General features: G+C 45.2%; 2 protein-coding genes and 1 long non-coding RNA gene across 3 annotated transcripts in view; 1 reads left to right on the top strand and 2 right to left on the bottom strand.

Moving 5' to 3' along the window:
* Nucleotides 1–21,396, bottom strand: part of LOC120981392 — a 643,721-nt gene that overhangs the window by 323,001 nt on the left and 299,324 nt on the right. The gene's annotated exons all lie outside the window — the stretch shown is intronic.
* Nucleotides 1–21,396, bottom strand: part of TDRD9 (tudor domain containing 9) — a 147,551-nt gene that overhangs the window by 122,518 nt on the left and 3,637 nt on the right. Inside the window, exon 2 of the mRNA XM_040410868.1 lies at nt 556–647. Within this exon, the coding sequence (XP_040266802.1) occupies nt 556–647 (92 nt within the window). The remainder of the gene's footprint in view (nt 1–555; nt 648–21,396) is intronic.
* RD3L (RD3 like) lies at nt 5,689–11,847 on the top strand. Its single transcript, XM_040410891.1, has 4 exons — nt 5,689–5,800; nt 6,275–6,353; nt 6,560–6,880; nt 10,104–11,847. The coding sequence occupies exons 3-4, from the start codon at nt 6,582–6,584 to the stop codon at nt 10,393–10,395; spliced, it is 591 nt and encodes a 196-aa protein (XP_040266825.1). The 5' UTR covers nt 5,689–5,800; nt 6,275–6,353; nt 6,560–6,581; the 3' UTR covers nt 10,396–11,847.

The following is a 21,396-nucleotide window of genomic DNA, read 5'->3' as shown; positions in this document are numbered from 1 at the left end:
CTACTTCCTGATTGCTCTAGACCAGGGTTTCTCAACTCCGGTCCTCGGGACCCACCTACCGGTCAGGATTTGAGAATATCCCACAGAATGAATACATGTGGTAAGTCCTGATGCATGAACACTAATTAAATCACCTGCTCAATACTAAGGAAATCCTGAAAACATGACTGGTACGTGGGTCCCTAGGACCGGAGTTGAGAAACCCTGCTCTAGACCCACAGGAAAAGAACGCTTTAGCCAATCACTGCAAACAGCAGTGAGCAGCCTCAGCCCCTAGGCCAAAGACTGGCCGAGTGGTCAATTCCTGTGTGTCGAGAGAAACCAGGATGTAGAGGCCGGCTGCCGACCAGGAAGGTTTGTAACGCGAGCGGCAGGGATCTGTAAGGTAGGACTTGTTATTATTTTGCACTGCCCTGGGTCTTTCTTTCAAGGACTTCTTATATTGCACTTCCTGAAAAAATGAATTCAATGAATCAATAAAATTTAATATTGGCAGCCTTGGTAAGCTGCATTTGGGCCATGAGTTGTACGAGAAGGGAGATGCATCTGAAGTACCTGGTTCTCTGCAGTCATTGCTGGAGTACTTCTGTAGTTCCTGATCCTCCAGGTGCCTAAACTCAGCAATATATGAAATTTCATTTGGTGTCCTGAGAAAGATAAGCACACACTGATGTTACACATTGTAGACACATGCAAGCTTCAGTTACAGCAAATTATTACTGCAAATCAACTCGCAGCTGAACTGATGAGTAGGTCTGCTACAGATTTTCTCCCTTTTCATTAAGGGATTATTACATTGCACCATGGAAATAAACTGTCTATTCGCTGCATGTCAAAGAGTCGCTGAATCGCTTTCAGGCAATTTGTTTAATTGGGCTTATTGATAAAGAGCAACTGTGATGCCACGACCAATCTGCCCTTATCCCATTGAGCTACACATCATTGCTTTATTTACCACGTCATGGGTTAACAAAAGGTGTTTAAAAGGGGTTGTCGCAATCAGACAATTCATTTTTGTTGGAAGAAAATGTCCCAACAATCAGCCGCAATCTGTGGGGAAATAAAGCAGCAAGTGTTTATTTCCACTGCAGCGCCACCACAGGGGAAAAGGAGTATTACACAGTTTTTACCCAGAAAAGGTGTAAGGGTACCTGCGCACGGTGCAGATAACGTACATTTTTTTCTGAGCGGATTTTCATGTGGACAAAACACAAAATAATACAATATACGCAAAATGAATTAGATTTCACAAATGTCATGTACACTAAAAAAAATCCGCAAAGATTTAGAAATCAGCAGCATATCAATTGTTTGTGTGGCAAATTCACTTTAAATCTGCAACAAAAATCAAAAATAACACATGTGGATTTGGTGCTGAAACACACAGAAATCCACATGAAAATCCATGAGGAATTTCTGTTTGTCAACCCATGTGCAAGTACCCTAAGGCCATCTGCACACATTGCGAAATACATGCAGTTTTCCATGCGGATTCCCGTGCAGAAAAACCGCATCGTATTACGTGCATGAGATTACACTAATCTCATGTACACTTTTGCCGATTTTTTCCGTGCTGAAACTAACCTGACACGCGCAGATTTCAAATTAAATAGAATGTGAATTATGTTTGCAGTTTTAGCTGCGGATTTCACCCTTTTCAATGGCAGGGTAAGATCTGCGGCAAACCCGCATCAAATCCGCATCAAATCCGCAATTAGACATTGGTGCGAACATGCTGCAGAAACAAACATAAATCCACAAAGAAAATTCGTGCTGATCTTATGTGCGTTCACCCGCACCCGTGTGCAGGTGGCTTAAAGCTGATGCTCTACTGCAATAAAGTCCAAGGCATGCCATGTAAGTGATTACACTGGGCAGACACTACCTGTGGCACCCCCCGGGGACTGCCGATATGCCGACTTCAGTCCACCCAGAAGTGGAGGTGCCAACGGCATCACACGTAGCAGAGGAGCAGAGCTGCAAGCAAGATGGAAAGGTAAGCTCTCCTCCCCGCACAGTGCTCGCTCCCCTCTACAAAGGCTCCACTGCAAACAATGATTGCATACATAAAAGATACAGCACATTATCAAAATCATACATTATCAAAACGGACAAGTTCTATCTTTTTTGCTGGGCTACGGAAAAGACATATAGAGGCAGACAGAAGACGGCTGAAATTAATGCGTCCGCATCCCATCCACAAATGGGGATCAGATGCGGACCAAAAATACGGTTGTCTGAACGCCCCCTAATCGGTTTCTCAGCCCAAACAGAAATAAGTTAACCGAACAATGCCTGCATGGGCATCAAAGTAATGTCATGTGTAAGAGGTTACTTGCTTATGATCTACATCATCATACAGCCCAACCGCCACCAACAGTAGTATAAAAAGTAATTCCTAACAGTGAAAATAAAAAAACGGGAAAGCAGGGAGGGACCGTCTAAAAGAAAGAAGGCTAAGAAGCCAAAGGTCCCAAACCAGTAGGAAAGATCCTTAACCATGGCCCCCAAACATTGTCAGATTTATCAGGGCAACCTTGGGAAAAACAGGTGAGCTTATATATTCCTAGGGGAATGCACATTTTTCATAAAACCCAATGACACCAATTACTCTATATAACGCTGGACCACCAATGATTATTAGTGAGTCACAGTGCAGACACAAGAAGACAAGGCTATCAAAAGGTAGAGGGAGTGTAATGAGCACTAGGAGCCTAGCTGTAGAGGTGCTTGAAGCCCTACAGTTCAACCCTTGGTGCTCCAACTGCCAGATTTGCATAAAGATAAAAATCCTCATATTTATGGTTCAATAAGATTTAAAAATCCTCATATTTACACAATTTTGCAACCTACAAAACATAAATAAGGTATTATTTTGATCAGCATGATCAACCCTACCAGGCAATAGGTCTGTTTAATAGGGATGATCATGCTGACAGAGGCACTTTAAATTATTATTTATTATAATTATTAAAGCGCCATTCATTCCATAACGCTGTACATTTGATGGCGCTGTACATATGATAAGCGGTGCACATACATAATACAGACAATTGCACTAAGCAGGAACAAGACGAGTTACAGACTGGTACAGAAGGAGAGAGGGCCCTGCCCGTGAGGGCTGACAATCTACATGGTATGGGAGAAGGACACAGTAGGAGAGGGTTAAGCTGGTCCTGGCGGTATAGAGGCAGCAGGGTCACTGGTTGTAGGCTTGTCTGAAGAGGTGGGTTTTAGGTAAAGGATTCCACTGTCGGTGAGAGTCTGATATTTTGGGGCAGCAAGTTCCAGAGTATGGGGGATGCACGGGAGAAATCTTGGAGGCGATTGTGGGAAGAGGTGATACGAGGAGAGGAGAGAAGGAGGTCTTGTGAGGATCGGAGATTGCGTGTGGGGGTGTATCGGGAAAGTAGGGAGGGGACAGGTTGTGGACGGCCTTGTATGTATTTGAACTGAATTCGCTGGGCAATGGGGAGCCAGTGAAGGGATTGGCAGAGGGGAGAGGCAGAGGAGTAATAGGGTGAGAGGTGGATTAGTCTATCACAAAGAAAACGACTGGTTACCAGACACAACAGGGAAGATTTATCAAAATTTATGCAATGGCAAGCTGACTTAGTTTCCCCTAGCAACCAACCAGATTGGCCGTTTCATTTTCCAAAGGAGCTCTGAAAAAAGAAAGGTGGAATATGATTGGTTGCTATTGTTTTGATAAATCTCCCTCACTGCCTTTTAGGACTAGCTCAGCTGAATGAAATGATACCGTTCACTTAGCGACCTGTTGTTCATTCTGGAGAAAAAGCAGTTAAGTGCACTAAGGGCGGTTCAAAGCCATTCTGTGCACCCTTACTCCTCTGCCAGCCCCTCACAGCCTTGCTTGACAGAGCTCGGTTCCTACAGTCATTTCGCCTGACCATTTTAATCAAGCAGGAGAGGGAGCAGCTGGCAGAAGTAGGAGGAGAAAGGGTGCACAGAGTGACTTGGTGCACTTGGCCAATTTGCAAATGAATAAGTACTTTTTCTCAGGAATGAAGCAACGGATCGCGAAGTGAAAAGCATCATTGGATACAGCCAAGTTAGCCCTACAAGGTGTGGTGTTACTGTGAATTACCTGGTGACAGACTCCCTTTAAATTTTAAGCATAGACTTGAATTTCTGTTGTACTTAGGGTACTTTGACACTTGCGGCAGAAGATTTCGGCAGGCAGTTCCGTCGCTGGAACTGCCTGCCGGATCCGTCAAGCCGCATGCAAACTGATGGCATTTGTCATACGGATCAGGATTCTGATCAGTGTGACAAATGCATTGAAATGCCGGATCCGTCTCTCCGGAGAACGGATTCGGCATTTATTTTTTTCACATTTTTGCTGTCGGAGCAAGCGCAGACCGCAATGCCGGATTCATTTTGCATTAATGCATGTCAATGGGGAAAAAATGCCGGATCCGGCTATCCGGCAAGTGTTCCGGAATTTTGGACGGAGATAAAACCACAGCATGCTATGGTATTATCTTTGTTCTAAAAAAGGCAAAAAGACTGAACTGAAGACATCCTGACGCATGCTGAACGGATCGCTCTCCATTCAGAATACATTAGGATAAAACTGATCAGTTCTTTTCCGGTATTGAGCCCCTAGGACGGAACTCAGTGCCGGAAAAGAATAACGCTAGTGTGAAAGTAGCCTAAAAGGGTTGTCCAGCTAGTGATCTTTTTAAGAAAATGGACAGGATGTCTTTAAAAAATAAAAATAAAAAATAAAAATAAATAAATAAAGCAATCCCATGTGCTCCAGTTCAGACAGCGGTCTTCCTGGTCCTGACACAGGAATCATTAGCTGAGCCGGGTCATCTTGTAGGTAGCACTTCCTGGTGCTGTATCCAACCAAACCCATGATGCACCTCTCCTTCCTCTGCCACAGCTCCAGCACCGCCCCTAACAACGACCAGCTAGTTTATAGCTCCTCCCACCCAGCTAGTTACCCAGACACTCCCTTATCCATGGACACGGTCATGGGACCACAGCCCAGAACGGGAGATAGGAGCAATAAAAAGGCAAAATAAATATATTACAAAATCACAGCTACCTTCATAAAAGATTATTTTAAAGGATGTTGAGGCAAACTGGAAAACCCCTTTAAGGCTAGGATACCCTTTTAAAATAAACAGCTTGTAAGAAACAGAAACAAGTTTTCCCTTGAACCGTTAGCAGCATTTTATCTTCTGGAACGCACACGGGAAAGGTGGTAAGAAGTCATGCTTTCAGTTTGTCTTAGAATTTGCAAAGACAGCTCTGTCATTATGCGGCCAGCTCCTTCAGACTTTCATAGTACCATATACAATGCAATGTGAAAACCTTCCAGCTGAGCATTATTAATGTTGACATCTGAATTTTTCCAGTGTATAATATCTGCTTTCATAACGGCCATGCACATCATGTGTTATGTTGTATGGCATCTAGGGCACATTAACGCAGCCTCTGTTTGCCAACAATTCGGCATCGCTGGGATAAAAGGGGGGGGGGGGGAATCCATGTAACAATGCTAAGAAAACTCCGAGCTGTAAAAGCAGTAATCTCAGAAAGGAAGTAAGGAGAAGAGCTGTCTCCTCATGCCTGGGGTTCAGACTAATAAAAAGAGACTAGATAACTGAAACGGAAGAGGGAAAAAAAGGAGGGGGGGGGGGGGTGGGGACTGCTTCAGCGACCTTTAGTGCACACAAAATCGCCAGAACATGAGTGCGTGCCTCATCTATACGGTAGGAAGAGGAGTTACTGGATTACATTTCAGCTCTGCACCAGCGTGATAATGGTATGTACTTATTTTAGCATGAAGTAGTGCTTGCTTCTATGCCTTCTCCTTATCCCTCCGACTAATATGAGGAATGTGCCATTTTCCTTCCATGCGCAGCCTGCACCGTAATCAAATACTGCAAGCAGACAGAAACCTAAACTGCATGCAAATGTTAGAATTCAACTAGTTTACTAAGAGTATATTTGCATTTTGAGTTTTATAGAAGTACTTTTTTGGGGGGGGGGGGGGGATCAATAAAAGGTTTCCATTTTCCAATTAAAGACAGTAACAAAACGACGAGGTCACATGACATCTTCAACTTTAAGAGCTTGCACATCCGCACATGCATTTAGTGCGCAGCACGCCACGATCCTGTCGGATGTCCTTAGCAAGCGGCCATTCTTGTAAGGTGCCAAGAAGGCAGCATTAACCCAGACTTAAAGGAGATCTCCACTGGACTCTAATGAAACGGCACATGATATATTTCAACAGGAAACCTTGCAAGACCTGTAAGAAAAGTCCAGGACGAAAGAAAGGATACACTAAATACCCAACAGTCTGGGAATAAAAGGTAAACTATAAGCAGCAGACATTTTTGGTTGTTTCTTTTAGATATGGGTTATTCAGTTAATATTTTATGATTATATTTGTTTTTTATTACAACACAAAAGTAAAAATTAAAGCAGGAAAATAAAAAAATTTGCTTGGTGTTGTTTAAACAAGGGTTTTCAGGTAATGAATTCTGAAGATATTTCTCTAAATAAAATTCAATTCCAGAACCCAAAGAAAAAAAAAAAAGATGCCCCTCTTTGGCTGGATGAGATGGTCCAGAGCAGAGTCCGACAAGTCCACACAATACCCTGGCTCAGAAGTGGTGACCAAGACTTTGTTGAGGGAATTGCAATGGCACCTGGGAGAGCGTGAACGACTGCTGCACGAGATAGAGAACGAGCAGAGGGGACAGAACACAGGGGCGGATTATAACTGGCTGAGAAATGATTACAGCTTGAAGGCAAGCATCCCGGTAACCGAGGAGAAACAGCTGGAGGTCCTGTGCTCCCAGATCCAGCCATGCCACACCGGGACAGTGCTCAGCAGGTAATGCTTTTCAGATATTTACCTTGCCCCCCAAAAAATTCTTCGTTAACGTGATCAGTATTTCACTTTTGTAGCTAAAAATGTTAAAAAATAAAAAAAAATCCTACTGTCATTGATTTAAGACATATTTTTGTACCTTCCTTAGGCTACTTTCACACTAGCGTTGTTTGAATCCGGCAGGCAGTTCCGGCAATAAACTGCCTGCCAGATCCAGCAAACGGATATCCCTTTTTTTCCGGATCCGGTATTTCACTGGTCTCATCCGGAATAATGGATCCAGTATTTAATTTTTTTTCAAAGATCAAAGGCGAAACCAGCTCCTCCTATGTCTCGGCACATGCGCCGACCGGAGAACCGGATTTCCGAAACACTTTATACCGGATACAGCATTAATACATCTCTATGGAAATGAATGCCGGATCCGGCGAGTGCGGTATTGCTCCGGGATTTTGTCCAGTCAAATACCGTAAAAGGGACGGAACGGAAGACATCCTGATGCATACTGAACGGATTGCTTTCCATTCAGAATGCATTAGGACAAAATTGATGCGTTTTTTTCCGGTATTGAGACCCTTTACCGGATTTCAATACCTGAAAAGAATAACAGTAGCGTGAAAGTACCCTTAGCTAGAACTTTGTAGTCGTCATTCACAGTGTTTCACGCATATGTTTCCATGTACAAGATGACTGGATATAAGGGTACTTTCACACTAACGTTTTTCTTTTCCAGCATAGAGTTCTGTCCTAGGGGCTCAATACCGGAAAAGAACTGATCAGTTTTATCCCCATGCATTCTGAATGGAGAGCAATCCGTTCAGTATGCATCAGGATGTCTTCAGTTCAGTCTTTTTGACTTTTCAAGACGGAGATAATACCGCAGCATGCTACGGTTTTATCTCCGGCCAAAAAAACTGAACACTTGCCTGAATGCCGGATCCGGCATTAAAAATACCGCAATGCCGGATCCGTCCTTCTGGTCTGCGCATACCTTTAAAAATGTGACCCAGATCAGTCTACAAATGCTGTCCGTTTGCATGCAGATTGCGAGATAAGGCAGGCAGTTCCGGCGACGGAACTGCTCGCCGGATCACTCTGCCGCAAGTGTGAAAGTAGCCTTAAATGTGGCATTCGCATGCTTTAACTTTAACAACCTCGAATGCATATGACACAGGGCTCCATCCAGCAACTTTGTCTCATAGGGGGGCAAATTAAAACAAAGGCAGGCATAGAACTAAAACATTTTTTTTAACAGAATCTTGGCCGTCAGTAAATAAAAAAGCAATGTAAACAGAGAAGTGTGAAAATCGCCTTGCTTTGTTACAGATCGGCTATAAAAGTCAATTTAAAAAAATGTGAATTCGCAAAGTATTCTGGATCAGGATGTACCAATAATCTCTATTCTATGACCTAATTGAGGCCGGAGAAGAGAGACTTTCATATTGCAGTCACACAATTATAAACTTTGGACAGTCCCTTTATTTTAGAAGTCACCTCTGATAATAGGCTGACCACAAAATGTTCTGCTGCTGGGACCCATGATGTTCAACTGTTATCTGTGGAGGGACCTTTTAGCGCCACCATAGGACAAATGAAGCATTACACAGCTCCCACTGTAATCAATGGAGCCCTTAGTAATGTACAGACATACCAGGTCCTCCTGACTGGAGTTGCTCTATACTAGCTAGGAAATTAGGATCCTGAACAGGAGAACCTCCTCTCATTTGGCATATACAGTATGAAAATGTTTTTTTTCTAAACTAAATTACTTATTTAACCTGTAGGCAACCCAGCTTCATTTATTTTCTCTAGCGGCCATACTATCAAAAAATCCAGTAAAGGGGATAGGAAAGTTAAGCCTTATTCACGTCAGTGTTTTGGTCAGCGATTTCCATCAGTGATTGTGAGCCAAAACCAGGAGGTATAAGAGAAAGATCTGCATCTGTTCGGTGTTTAGAGCTGCACCTGGTTTTGGCTCAAAAACACTGATGGAAATCACTGATCAAACACCGACTGTGTGAATGAGGGTGCATGAACACAACCGTATAAATGGATCCGCATCTGTTCCGCAATTTTGCAGAACGGGTATGGACCCATTCATTTCAATGGGTCCGAAAGATGCGGACAGCACACTGTGTGCTGTCAGCATCCGTTGTTCCATTCCGCAGCCCCGCAAAAAATACGGAGCATGTCCTATTCTTGAACGTGATTGCAGATAATAGGCATTCTCAATATAGCGCCGGCCAGGTGCGGGCCGCAAAATGCAAAACGCACACGGTCGGTATCCGTATTTTGCGGATCCACAATTTGCGGACCGCAAAACACTTACGGTCATGTGAATGTACCCCAAGGCATTACATCTTAGCTCCATTCCCTGTCACTTGAAGGGGTATTCCAGTTGGTAAAAGTTATCCCCTATCCACAGGATAGAGGATAACTATTAGATCGGTGAGGGTCCCAGTGGTAGGACCCCCACAAGAACGGGGGCCCCCATACCCCACACAGGTCCCCTGAAATGACCAGAGCGGCCAGTCAAACATGCGTTCAGCCCACTCCATTCATTTCTAAGAGAGTTTCAGAGAGAGGTCAGAGCAGTACTCGACTATTCCGGAACTTCCATAGAAATGAATGGAGCAGCTTAGCGCATGTGCGACTGGACGCTCCAGTCATTTCAGGGGAGCTGCAGGGGGTATAGGGCCCCCATTCTCATGATCAGTGGGGGTCCCAGCGGTAGGACCCCCACAGATCTAATAGTTAGGGGGATAACTGTTTCCAACTGGAATACCCCTTTAATTATAAGTCTTCTCATAAAAGACAGCTCCTATAAAGGCAGGCATGCTCAACCTACGGCCCTCCAGCTGTTGTAAAACTACAACTCCCAGCATTCCCTAATAGCTCTAGGCTGCCCAGGCATGCTGGGGGTTGTAGTTTTGCAACAGCTCTGACACTGTAGAGGAACTATCTAGCTGAGTGTGACTTCCACCATCTGTTTGCCACGTTTACCCAGGGCTGCATGCTGAAAAGGGTTGTCTATGCAGAGACAAACCCCTTTTAAAAGGCTCTGGATGACCAACATATTGCTAGGACCTTCCAATGTTCCAGGACAAGGTCTTTATACCTTTTTACCTTCCCATTAAAAACTATCCGTGTCGTTTCAATTCATTTCACATTCATGCAAAAAGTAACTACCAAATCTACAACTTCTAACCACACAATCTGCTCCTAGATTTCGAGAAGTTTTGGCAGAGAACGACGTGCTACCTTGGGAAATTGTCTACATATTCAAGCAAGTCCTGAAGGATTTCCTAAACTCCATAGACAGAGAACATCAACAGGTGAAGCTGCTGGACATGTGGAACGCAAACTGCCCCGTCAACTTCACAACGAGCGGAGATCCGAACCTACACAAGGAGGAAATCCCAACAGTGTCCAGCTACGTGGACAGGAACATGCAAAGCCTGTTCCCAACCTTCTCACATCGGATTTGGAATCTGCCGTACTACTACCCATCTAGTTAGATAAAGGGGGGGACCCACACTAAAACTAAGAACAGAAAGGTTATGAACCGATTGTTCCAATAGGCAGGGATCTGTAACCTGCGGCCCTTCAGCTGCAGTGAACCTACACCCCAGGGCAGGTTGCAGATGGCTGCTGTAAATAGTGCAGATTTTTATAAAGAATCTGCATGTGTATCTAATACGTCTATGCAGATTTTATACATAGGAAACACAATAAGCAATCCTATTTTTAGCAAGATATTGTAGCTATTTTTACAGGCAATAGATAATATATAAGTTGTATGACCCTATAGACAACTTCTATTTTGTACCAGTCAGTGATTTCTGTGTTCTGGTATTTTGTGTATGTACTTCTGATGTTCCTAAATTTTTATATACAAGTAGGTTTATATAGCACTTCAGATAATAATTAATGTTGGGTAGACAGAGGGAAAAATAGCTTTATAGTAATAGACTAGATACTGTGATAGCAAAGTGTCCATGTTCAAATGATGTTTTTTCACAACCATTTTAGCAAATACTGCCACAAAGGAACGCGATCTGACCAAGACCTGTGTACTCACCCTTAGAGCCCGTTCACACGGTGGAATTTGCAGGCGGAATTTTGGCGCGGTTTCTGCACGCAAAATTCCACCACCGCCTGTGTGGTTTCCGCCTTCCACTGTTTGCAAAGGGAGGCAGCGCTGCCGGCGGTGTAAAGCCAGAAGGGACATGTCACCACCGGGAGCCGCATCGGGTGTCCGCTGCTCCACTCAATAGGGCTAATCTGTGAGGGAGTCCGAAGCATTGCAAGTGAAAAATTGCCATAGAATACAAGGTTGATTTTGACAGCATTACAACCCACCTTGTAACAGGTATACATGGTGACAACTGACTAACTGAGAACCTTCCCTAAAAAGGTCACCTCTTTGGGAAGTCCATCCCCTCATCCTGACCAGATTTTCTTGTGACCGCTTTTCAGGTTCTTCACATAGTATGTAAGGAGGCCCAAAGCAGTTTTTTTGTCATCAGGATTTGCAGGTTCGGGATATTTTTTTCCCTCACAAATACAAACAATTTTGACAGGGGCAGTAGCCGCTGCACCAGCATTCACTTTAACGGAGCCAATAAACAAGAGTGGCGCTGTCTCCGTTTCTAATTTCAAGGCTCTCTCAGGAGGAAGGGATGTTTTATCTTGCATAAACCCCAACCTGGGGAAGAAAAAAAATATATAAAAAAAAAAAAATGTTTTCATTCTACCTCAACACTGGGATCAGTTTCCACTTTTTGGGGGAAGTGAACACCCAAGTCTGAATGGAGGACTACTGTTCGGCATACAGCAATATTCACCTAAAGGCTTTGCAGCTCACTTGAGAGGTAAATAATACGATTGATCGGTCTGCTATATGCCCCTACCTGTAGGCTGTGCACAAACAGGAGATTTTTGGTGATGATCCCAATGAATTCGACTGGATTCCCAGACTACTGATACAGTCTCTTGAAGAGTGCATCAGACAGCTTGGAAAAAGTAGCATGTAACAGTACAGACACAACAGATTTTCTGCAGCTGTGTTACATGCATATTTGCTGCGGATTTTACCCCCTGCATTGTAAAGGTGGAAATCCACAACATAATCGGACACTATGCAAGTTGAAAATCCACAAAAGAGGTCAATTTCCATGCAGAATTTTTCCAGAGCATGTAGAGGAGATTTTATGAAATCCCGTCCACTTTTCAGGTACTGTCCGTGGCAGAGTATCCACTACATGTGAACATTGCCTTAAAAGGGTTTACTCATAATGTCAAGCCCATTTTTAAATGAAGCTGGTCTGAGGGTGGCTGTGGGTCCAGCTTCACAAACCTCAGATGTCACAGTCAGCCAAGCACGATGTCCACAAATATCTGGACGGACCTGGTTCAACAGAGAGTTTCTGATACTTAAAAGCAGACATCCTCAAACTGCGGCTCTCCAGCTGTTGCAAAACTACAACTCCCAGCATGCGTGAACAGGGCATTGTGGGAGTTGTAGTTTTACAACAGCTGGAGGGCCGCAGTTTGAGGATGTCTGCTTAAAAGGGTTGTGCAAGAATGGGGAGGAGGGGAAGAGGTTTGACACCCCCAATTCTGCTAGACCTGCAAAAGGAAGACTTAGGCCTCATGCACACGACAGTATTTTTTCGCGGTCCACAAAACGGTGTTCCGTGATCCGTTTCCGTTTTTGTTTCCGTGTGTCTTCCTTGATTTTTGGAGGATCACCAGACATGAAGGAAAGTGAAAAAAAGTCAAGTTTGCCATGCAAATGATAGGAAAAAAAACGGACGCGGATGACAATCTTGTGTGCCTCCGTGTTTTTTCACGGACCCATTGACTTGAATGGGTCCGCGAACCGTTGTCCATGAAAAAAATAGGACAGGTCATATTTTTTTGACGGACTGGAAACACGGATCACGGACGCGGATGACAAACGGTGCATTATCCGAGATTTCAACGGACCCATTGAAAGTCAATGGGTCCGCAGAAAATCACGGAAAACGGAACAACGGACACGGAACCCAACAACGGTCGTGTGCATGAGGCCTTACCTGCTTCCCAGCTCCTTCTCCTGCAGGCCTGCGATGCTCCGCTGGGCTTCAGTGATGTCAACATCCAGTTTGACAATGCCACACACACAATGACAGACCAAGGCGATGTCAAACCTGGACCCCAGAGGAGCATCACAGGGCTGCAAGAGAAGGAGCTGGTACCGGAAAGCAGCCAAGGTCAAATTCATGCTTCAGTTATTTGATTAGTTATTGTGAGCCCAAACTGGGTGCGGGTCACAGAACAGGTGCAGATCTTTCCATTATACCCGATGCCTGAGTAGGCTTCACTACCCTTTGCAGGTCTGGCAGAATTCAGGTCGGCAATTCTTGCACGACCTCTTTAATAGTTTTTTGACTTCAGGGGGAAATATGATCATATGGAATAGTACTACCCAAGTGTGACAACCCCTTTAACAGAGTCAGGAAGATATACAACAACTAGTTTTGAAGGCTTCTTTAAGAAGGTGAAAATGAAAATAACTGAAGGGATGAAAGGTAAAATTATAATTACCTAAAGTAATTCTCAATATATTTATTGGAGTGGAGAGGTTATGCGCTCATCAGTCGCATCAGACAATCCCTGGGATGCATCCTATGCAGGTATAAAAGGTACCTACACTGTTACTACATGGTTAATGAACATGAAAGCACAATAGTTTGTCTCATTTCTGAATTTTGTGTAAAAAAATAAATTAAAAAAAATAGGATCATGGGATACTGACCAAGCCTAGAAGCCAGAAAAATCTTTTTAAAGGGGTTCTGCAGTTATTTTAAACTGATGATCTATCCTCTGGATTGATCATCAGCATCTGATCGGCGGGGGTCCGACACCCAGGACCCCCGCCGATCAGCTGTTTGAGAAGGCAGCGGCGCTGGCTGTAGTGCCGCGGCCTTCTCGCTGTTTGGCCTCATGCACACGACAGTATTTTTTCACGGTCCGCAAAACGGGGTTCCGTTGTTCCGTGATCCGTTTTTGTTTCCGTGTGTCTTCCTTGATTTTTGGAGGATCACCAGACATGAAAAGTGGAAAAAAAAAAAAAAAAATAGAAGTCAAGTTTGCCTTGCAAATGATAGGAAAAAAACGGACACGGATCACCGACGCGGATGACAATCTTGTGTGCCTCCGTGTTTTTTCACGGACCCATTGACTTGAATGGGTCCGCGAACCGTTGTCCGTGAAAAAAAATAGGAAAGGTCATTTTTTTTTTACGGACTGGAAACACGGATCACGGACGCGGATGACAAACGGTGCATTTTCCGAGTTTTCAACTGACCCATTGAAAGTCAATGGGTCCGCAGAAAATCACGGAAAACGGAACAACGGACACGGAACACAACAACGGTCGTGTGCATGAGGCCTTTACCGCAGGCCCAGTGACATCACGACTAGTATCAATTGCCTGGGCGGAGCTAAGCTCCATTCAAGTGAACAGAGCTTAGCCCCGCCCAGGCCATTGATACTAGTCGTGGCGTCACTGGGCCTGCGGTAAACAGCGAGAAGGCCGCGGAGCTACTGGAGTGCCGCTGCCTTCTCAAACAGCTGATCGGCGGGGGTCCCGGGTGTCGGACCCCCGCCGATCAGATGCTGATGAACTATCCAGAGGATAGATCAATATTTTAAAATAACTGTAGAACCCCTTTAATGATAAGTCCCATAGAAATGACTGCTAAATACTTCTCTTAAAGGATACCAGTTATCTATTTTATGCTGCCCTCTCCTCCATTTCACATTTGAACAGCAAAAAGATTTTCACTGTCGCTAGGAAAAATTGTTTGGTCAGAAGCTCTCTAGTGTTAAAGATAAAGGGGGTTTCCAGGATTTTTATACTGATTGCCTACCCCCATCATAGGCTATGAATATTAGATCCGCCGGGGTCTGAAACCCCACCGATCAGGAGCTCCAGTGCCAAAAGTAGGTGAAAGAACTACACATCTCCTCCATCCACTGTGCAGCTGACAGAGCTCGATTACTGTAGATTACCAGCTCCATCCACTACACAATGGTCTATCATCAGGATCGCCCACTAATACCAGATTGGCAGCGCTCTCACACCCTGTATCCCCTTGATTTGATTACCCCAAGGATTAAAAATCCTAGAAAGCCCCTTTAAGGATCAGTTCACTACAATCTTTTCATCAGAGGTTCTGGCATTTTTGACAGCAAGAATAGTGCCTTTAGCAATCCTATTATTGCTGTCCAAAATATTGGCACCCTGACTAACCCTATAATAAGTTTAAGATGTATTTTGGTTAGAACAAGTGTTATCCCCACCGATCAGAAGAACAGGGGCCCCATACACTGTGGAGCCCCCTTGAAACGGGCGGAGCGAATGGTCGGAAATGCTCCCCGCCGCTACATTCATTTCTATGGGAGCACCGGAGATAGCTGACCGCTGTACTCGGCTATCTCTGGCGCTCCCGCAGAAATAAATGGAGAGTTGGTGTGCATTTCTAAACAGCCAATCCGTCTAGTTCAGGGGAGCTCCACGGGGTATGGGGCCCCTGTTCTTGTGATTGGCGGAGGTCCAAGCAGTAGGACCCTCACCGATCTGATAGTTATACTCGATCCTGCAGATAGTGGATAACTTGTTATAACCAGAACACCCCTTTAAAGAAGTTGTCCAGTATTTTATACTGATTGTCTATCCTCAGGGTAGGCCATCAATCTCTGATGGACAGGGTCCAACACTAAGCAACCTCACCGATCTGCTGTTCTACAGGAGCTCCAGCGCTGGAACTACACAGCTACATCTATTGTGTACTGGACGGAAGCGCATAGTTCTGCTACTGGAGTTACTGAGGAACAGCTGAATGGCAGGGTGGCGGGGTGCAGGACCCCTGTCCACCAGACACAGACGGCCTATGCTGAGGACAACCCCTTTAAGTTGACCATACAAATTAAAAATAGCTGAAACCTAATTGGCCGGTTGTTATTCCTTCTGACCCCTCCCCCGTAAACATGCACATAGAGCTTGGCTGAGCATGCATGTATTGTAAATGAGGAAGGCAGAGTAAGCGGCCCCTCCCTTGAGGACCATAGGATAGATACAGTATATTGAAAATCTACTGGGGAACCCTCTCTTCACTGCCATCTGCCATCGGGGGTGACTAATGACACCCCCATACACATTAGATGGTTAGCTGGCCCCCCGCCGAAGTCAGCAGGTTTAGCAAACATTAATCTAATGTGCACGGCCATTTGGGGGTTTTAAGGGGAGTTGGGCTCTGAGATAATCCGATACCTATCCAGTGTATATTTGTGTTATTCAGCTACAGGCAGTAAAGTGCCATGGTAATAGTACTGACATTTCATGTCCCGTAATCTTGTAGGCTCTATGCAGAACTGTCAGAAAATGCAGGAATTTTGTGACCAATTACAATACAGAATAGATTTTCCACGAGTAAAAATCTTCTCCTGTGGCAGAACGTGTTCAATTCAATAAATCCATGTTTTACATACGATTTGGCTGCGATTTTCATATGTACAGGATTAGTGCTCACAACTCAGGGTACCAATCACAGCATAAAGAGGACCTTTCACTGGTTCTGAGATGACAGTATTAAAGCGAACCTGTCACCATGATTTTGCGCACAGAGCTGGGGACATGGGCTGCTAGATGGCCGCTAGCTCATCTGCAGTACCCAGGTCCCACAGCTCTCCGCGCTTTTATTGTGTTAAAAAAACCTTTTGAGTGATATGCAAATTAGCTGATATGAGTCCTGTAGCCGGAGATGAGTCAAGCGTCAAGGAGCCCAGCACCGCCCCGCGTCCTCCGAATCTCCTCCTTGCCGGCTGACGTCACAGAGCTGGAGCGCCGAAATCTCGCGATGCGCAAGCTAGCGCATGCGTAGTTCGTTCCCTGTGCTGATGCCAGCACAGGGAATGAACATGATGCCGACACTGCGCATGCGCTAGCTCGCGCATCGCGAGATTTCGGCGCTCCAGCTCTGTGACGTCAGCCGGCAAGGAGGAGATTCGGAGGACGCGGGGCGGTGCTGGGCTCCTTGACGCTTGACTCATCTCCGGCTACAGGACTCATATCAGCTAATTTGCATATTGTTCAAAAGGTTTTTTTAACACAATAAAAGCGCGGAGAGCTGTGGGACCTGGGTACTGCAGATGAGCTAGCGGCCATCTAGCAGCCCATGTCCCCAGCTCTATACCCCAAATCCTGGTGACAGGTTCCCTTTAATACCTGAATACCTGGCACCGTAGGGCGTGTTTAGGAGATTTGATATCGCAAAAAAAAAAAAATTGTAAATTTTTTTTTTTTAATATACGCCGCTCCGTTCCCCCACTGTGCACCCCGGGCTCTTTTGTCGCCCTGTATGCTAATCAATCGGTACAGGGAGGAGGAGACGGCCATGTTTCTCAGGGGGCGCCTGTCCAATAACAGCGGACCGCGTCACAGCCAGGGAAAAGGCGAGGATTTTTTTTTCTCTTAATGGCTCCTCCTCCCTGTACCGATGCTTTTGATTAGCATACAGGGCGCCAAAACAGAACGGAGGGGAGGACACAGCACCGCAATGGTGATATCACATCTTTATCACATCTTCTAAACATGTCCGCCACGTATTAATATTGTAATCTCAGAACCAGTGAAAGGTTCTCTTTAAAGGGGTATTCCGGTTAGATTAAGTGATCACCAATCCACAGGATAGAGGCTACATGCACACGACCGTTGCGTTTTGCGGTTTCGCAAATTGCGGATCCGCAAAACATGGATAGCATCCGTGGGTGTTCCGCAATTTTTGGTACAGCACGTACAGCCATTAATATAACTGCCTATTCTTGTCCGCAAAACGGACAAGAATAGGACAGGCTATATTTTTTTTGCGGACCACGGAGTGCTGTCTGCATCTTTTGCGAACCCATTGAACCACTGAGACCCCCATCGATCACCAGAACGGGAGCCCCATACCCTTAGTAGCCAGCTATCTCCAGAACTCCCATAGAAATCATTGGAGCAGCCATGTCCATGTGTGACCGACCTCTCCGTTAATTTCAGGGTGCTGCAAGTGTACAGGTCCCCCGTTCTTGTGGATGAATTTACAAAACTAGAATACCCTTTAGGCCTCATGCACACGACAGTATTTTTTCACGGTCCGCAAAACGGGGATCCGTTGTTCCGTGATCCGTTTCCGTGTGTCTTCCTTGATTTTTGGAGGATCACCAGACATGAAAAGTAAAAAAAAAAATCTAAGTCAAGTTTGCCTTGAAAATGATAGGGGAAAAAATAGGACTGGAAACACGGATCACGGACGCGGATGACAGACGGTGCATTTTCCGAGTTTTCAACGGACCCATTGAAAGTCAATGGGTCCACAGAAAATCACGGAAAACGGAACAACGGACACGGAACACAACAACGGTCGTGTGCATGAGGCCTTAAAAGAACATGTCCTATTCTTGTCCAAATTGAGGAGAAGTACAACCCTTTCTATTAATGGGTGTGAGAAAAATGCAGAACGCACACGGAAAGTATCGGAATTTTGCAGATCTGTTGTTTAGGGACCACAATACGGACAAGGCCATTTGCATGTCAGTCTATGGGGACATGAAAAGGATTGACCCTTAGGCCCCTTTCACACGAGCGAGTTTTCCGCACGGGGTGCAATGCGTGATGTGAACGCATAGCACCCGCACTGAATCCTGACCCATTCATTTCAATGGGTCTGTGTACATGAGCGTTGTTTTTCACATATCAGTTCACAGAACGCACCCTGAACGCATCCGGACCTAATCCGTTACGCTTGTGTGAAAGAGGCGTTAGGGCTGTTTCACACGAGCGGATGCCGTGCGTGACATCCGCTCCGTGAATGACAGCCAAGACCCGATGCAGACTGCAGAGGCACGGAGCATTAACATGATTGATAATGCTCCGTGCCTCTCTGTGATCTCTTTACTACGAAATCACAGTGAGATAAAGTTGTCACTGTGATTTTGTCGGAGCATTATCAATCATGTTAGTGCCTCTGCAGTCTGCATCGGGTCTTGGCTGTCATTCACGGAGCGGATGTCACGCACGGCATCCGCTCGTGTGAAACACCCCTCAATGTGCGATAGGTTGATGAATATAAATTAGTAACGACGGGTTTACACGCCCTATTTTCAGACCAATTATCGTGAACGAACACGTTCCTGATAACCAGCTTAGTCCATAATTGATCGTTCAAGTATACGCAGCGCCTCACCTCCACTGATGAGCAGGCAGTTATCGGGAAGGAACAGTTCTTGAAGGGGTTCTCCGACCCTTTAACATTGATGGTCTGTGCACAAGATATAACTACAATACTAAAATCCCAGGGGAACCCCCATAACTACTCATTCAAGAACAAATAACCTGCTGCTCCTGGTAGACCATGCCACATCTCACTCTCTCTTCTTTTTCATTGGATTCCATGTTAGGCTACTTTTACATTTGCATTTTTAATCCAGGTTTGGAGATCCGGCGGATGATGTCAAAACCTGAATTAAACGCTTCAGTTTTGCCCCCATTCATTGTCAATGGGGACAATACTAATCAGGATGCATCATGGTGCCCATTGACGTACAATGATTTTCAGGTTTGTTCAGTTTTGATTTAATACAACCGGATCCGGCAGAAACGGAGCCATCAGGATGTTTTAAATGGAACGGATCCTTTTTAATTCAGGTTTTGAGATCCTCTGACGCATCTCAAAACCTGAATTAAAAACGCAGATGTGAAAGGAGCCTTAGGGCTCATGCATACAAACATATTTTATTTCCGTGTCCAGTTCTTTTTTTTATTTCAATGGTTCTTTAAAAAAAAAAAAACACGAAAATTATTGCCATATGTCGGTTCCGCAAAAAAAAAAAAAAAAAAACGAACATGTCCTATTATGGTCCGTATTACGGACAAGGATAGTACTGTTCTATTAGGGGTCAGCTGTTCCGTTCTGCAAAAAAACGGAATGCACACGAACATCATCCGTATTTTTTGCGGACCGCAAAATACATACGGTCGTGTGCATGAGCCCTTAGTCTTTCTTTTCAGGGGACACTATCTCTCCACTAAGTATTTCAAATCTTCAGATGCTTCCTTGCTGCTTTCCTCTTTTAGGGCTCATGCACACGTTTTTTTTTGCGGACCGTATGCGGAACCATTCACTTCAATGGGTCCGCAAAAAAAACAGAAGGTACTCCGTGTGCATTCTGTTTCCGTATTTCTGTTCCGCAAAAAAGTAGTGCATGTCCTATTATTGTCTGCAAATCACGGTCCGAGGCCCCATTCAAGTCAATTGGTCTGCAAAAAGTATGGAACGCACACGGAACACATCTGTATTTCATGGATCCATACTGTAGAAATGCTATGCCCAGCCCATATTGCTCGTGTTTGGTGATTAATAAGTTACTGTTTCCAATCCGCAAAAAACGGATCACATATGGAAACCATACGGATATGTTTCGTGGAATAACGGAACGGAGGAGGACTTAAATTAGAGACAAAAAAAAAAAAACCTCAGATAGGGCACTTTCACATTAGCGGCAGCGGAGTCCAGCAGGCTGTTCCGGCGGGTGAACAGCCTGTCGGATCCGTCCTGCCGCTAGTTCACGTGTGCCCCCGGACTGCAGCTCCATCCCCATTGACTATAATGGGGGGCGAGGGCGGAGTCCCGGTGGCAGCAGGGGGCGAGAGGCAGCCGGACTAAAACTACGACATGCAGCCTCTTGCCGTGTGCTGCCGCCAGAACTACGCCCCCATTATAGTCAATGGGGACAGAGCGGCAGTCCGGGGGCACACGTGATCTAGCGGCAGGACGGATCCGACAGTCTGTTCACCCGCCGGAACAGCCTGCTGGACTCCGCTGCCGCTAGTGTGAAACTAGCCATACAGCATGGATCCGTGAAAAACGGACCGCAAAACAACAACGGTCGTGTGCATGAGCCCTTAGGAGGTTATTAATTGTTGGGGTCTCTTCCGCAGCTCCGTGCATCTTTGAGCCTGGAGACTAAGTTGATAGAGTTCCTTTGGCACAGGAGAGTGACTTCTCAGGTGGTGACATAAGGACTGAAGGATGGATGAGGTGTGGCTTTTGGTGCCTCAGGAGAATCTTCTTCATGAGAATCTCAATATGAATATAGCAGATTACTGGAAGAAGAAATGCACAATGGCCAGATGGACACAAGTCCTTTTGGGGTGTTCTTTCCATGTAACATCTGTGCTTCTGGGTCCCCAGAGCCGCTATGGCACATTGGTCTTGCTTTTTGATGATGCAAAATGACAACAAACCTGTGACATCTTGAGGTTTTTCTCACTACTCAAAACTGCAAAATGCCACATGCCCTGAGTGCAACTATAAGAAATGAGCGAGACGTCAGAACTCCCTGTGTTACGTCATCGGCTTCTATATGTCTGTAGATGACACAAAACACCAGTATCCATACATTGCACATTGCTCGCCTGGTTATAGGTC

Source organism: Bufo bufo, chromosome 11, assembly GCF_905171765.1.
Source record: "Bufo bufo chromosome 11, aBufBuf1.1, whole genome shotgun sequence".
NCBI lineage: Eukaryota > Metazoa > Chordata > Amphibia > Anura > Bufonidae > Bufo > Bufo bufo.
Note: the sequence above shows the minus strand (reverse complement) of the source record. Positions and strands in the feature narration are given on the sequence as shown.

Coding starts and splice junctions, on each gene's coding strand:
- RD3L (XM_040410891.1), top strand. CDS start 6,582: ATGCCCCTCTTTGGCTGGATGAGATGGTCCAGAGCAGAGTCCGACAAG. Junction 6,881..10,103: donor ACCGGGACAGTGCTCAGCAG/GTAATGCTTTTC, acceptor ATCTGCTCCTAG/ATTTCGAGAAGTTTTGGCAG.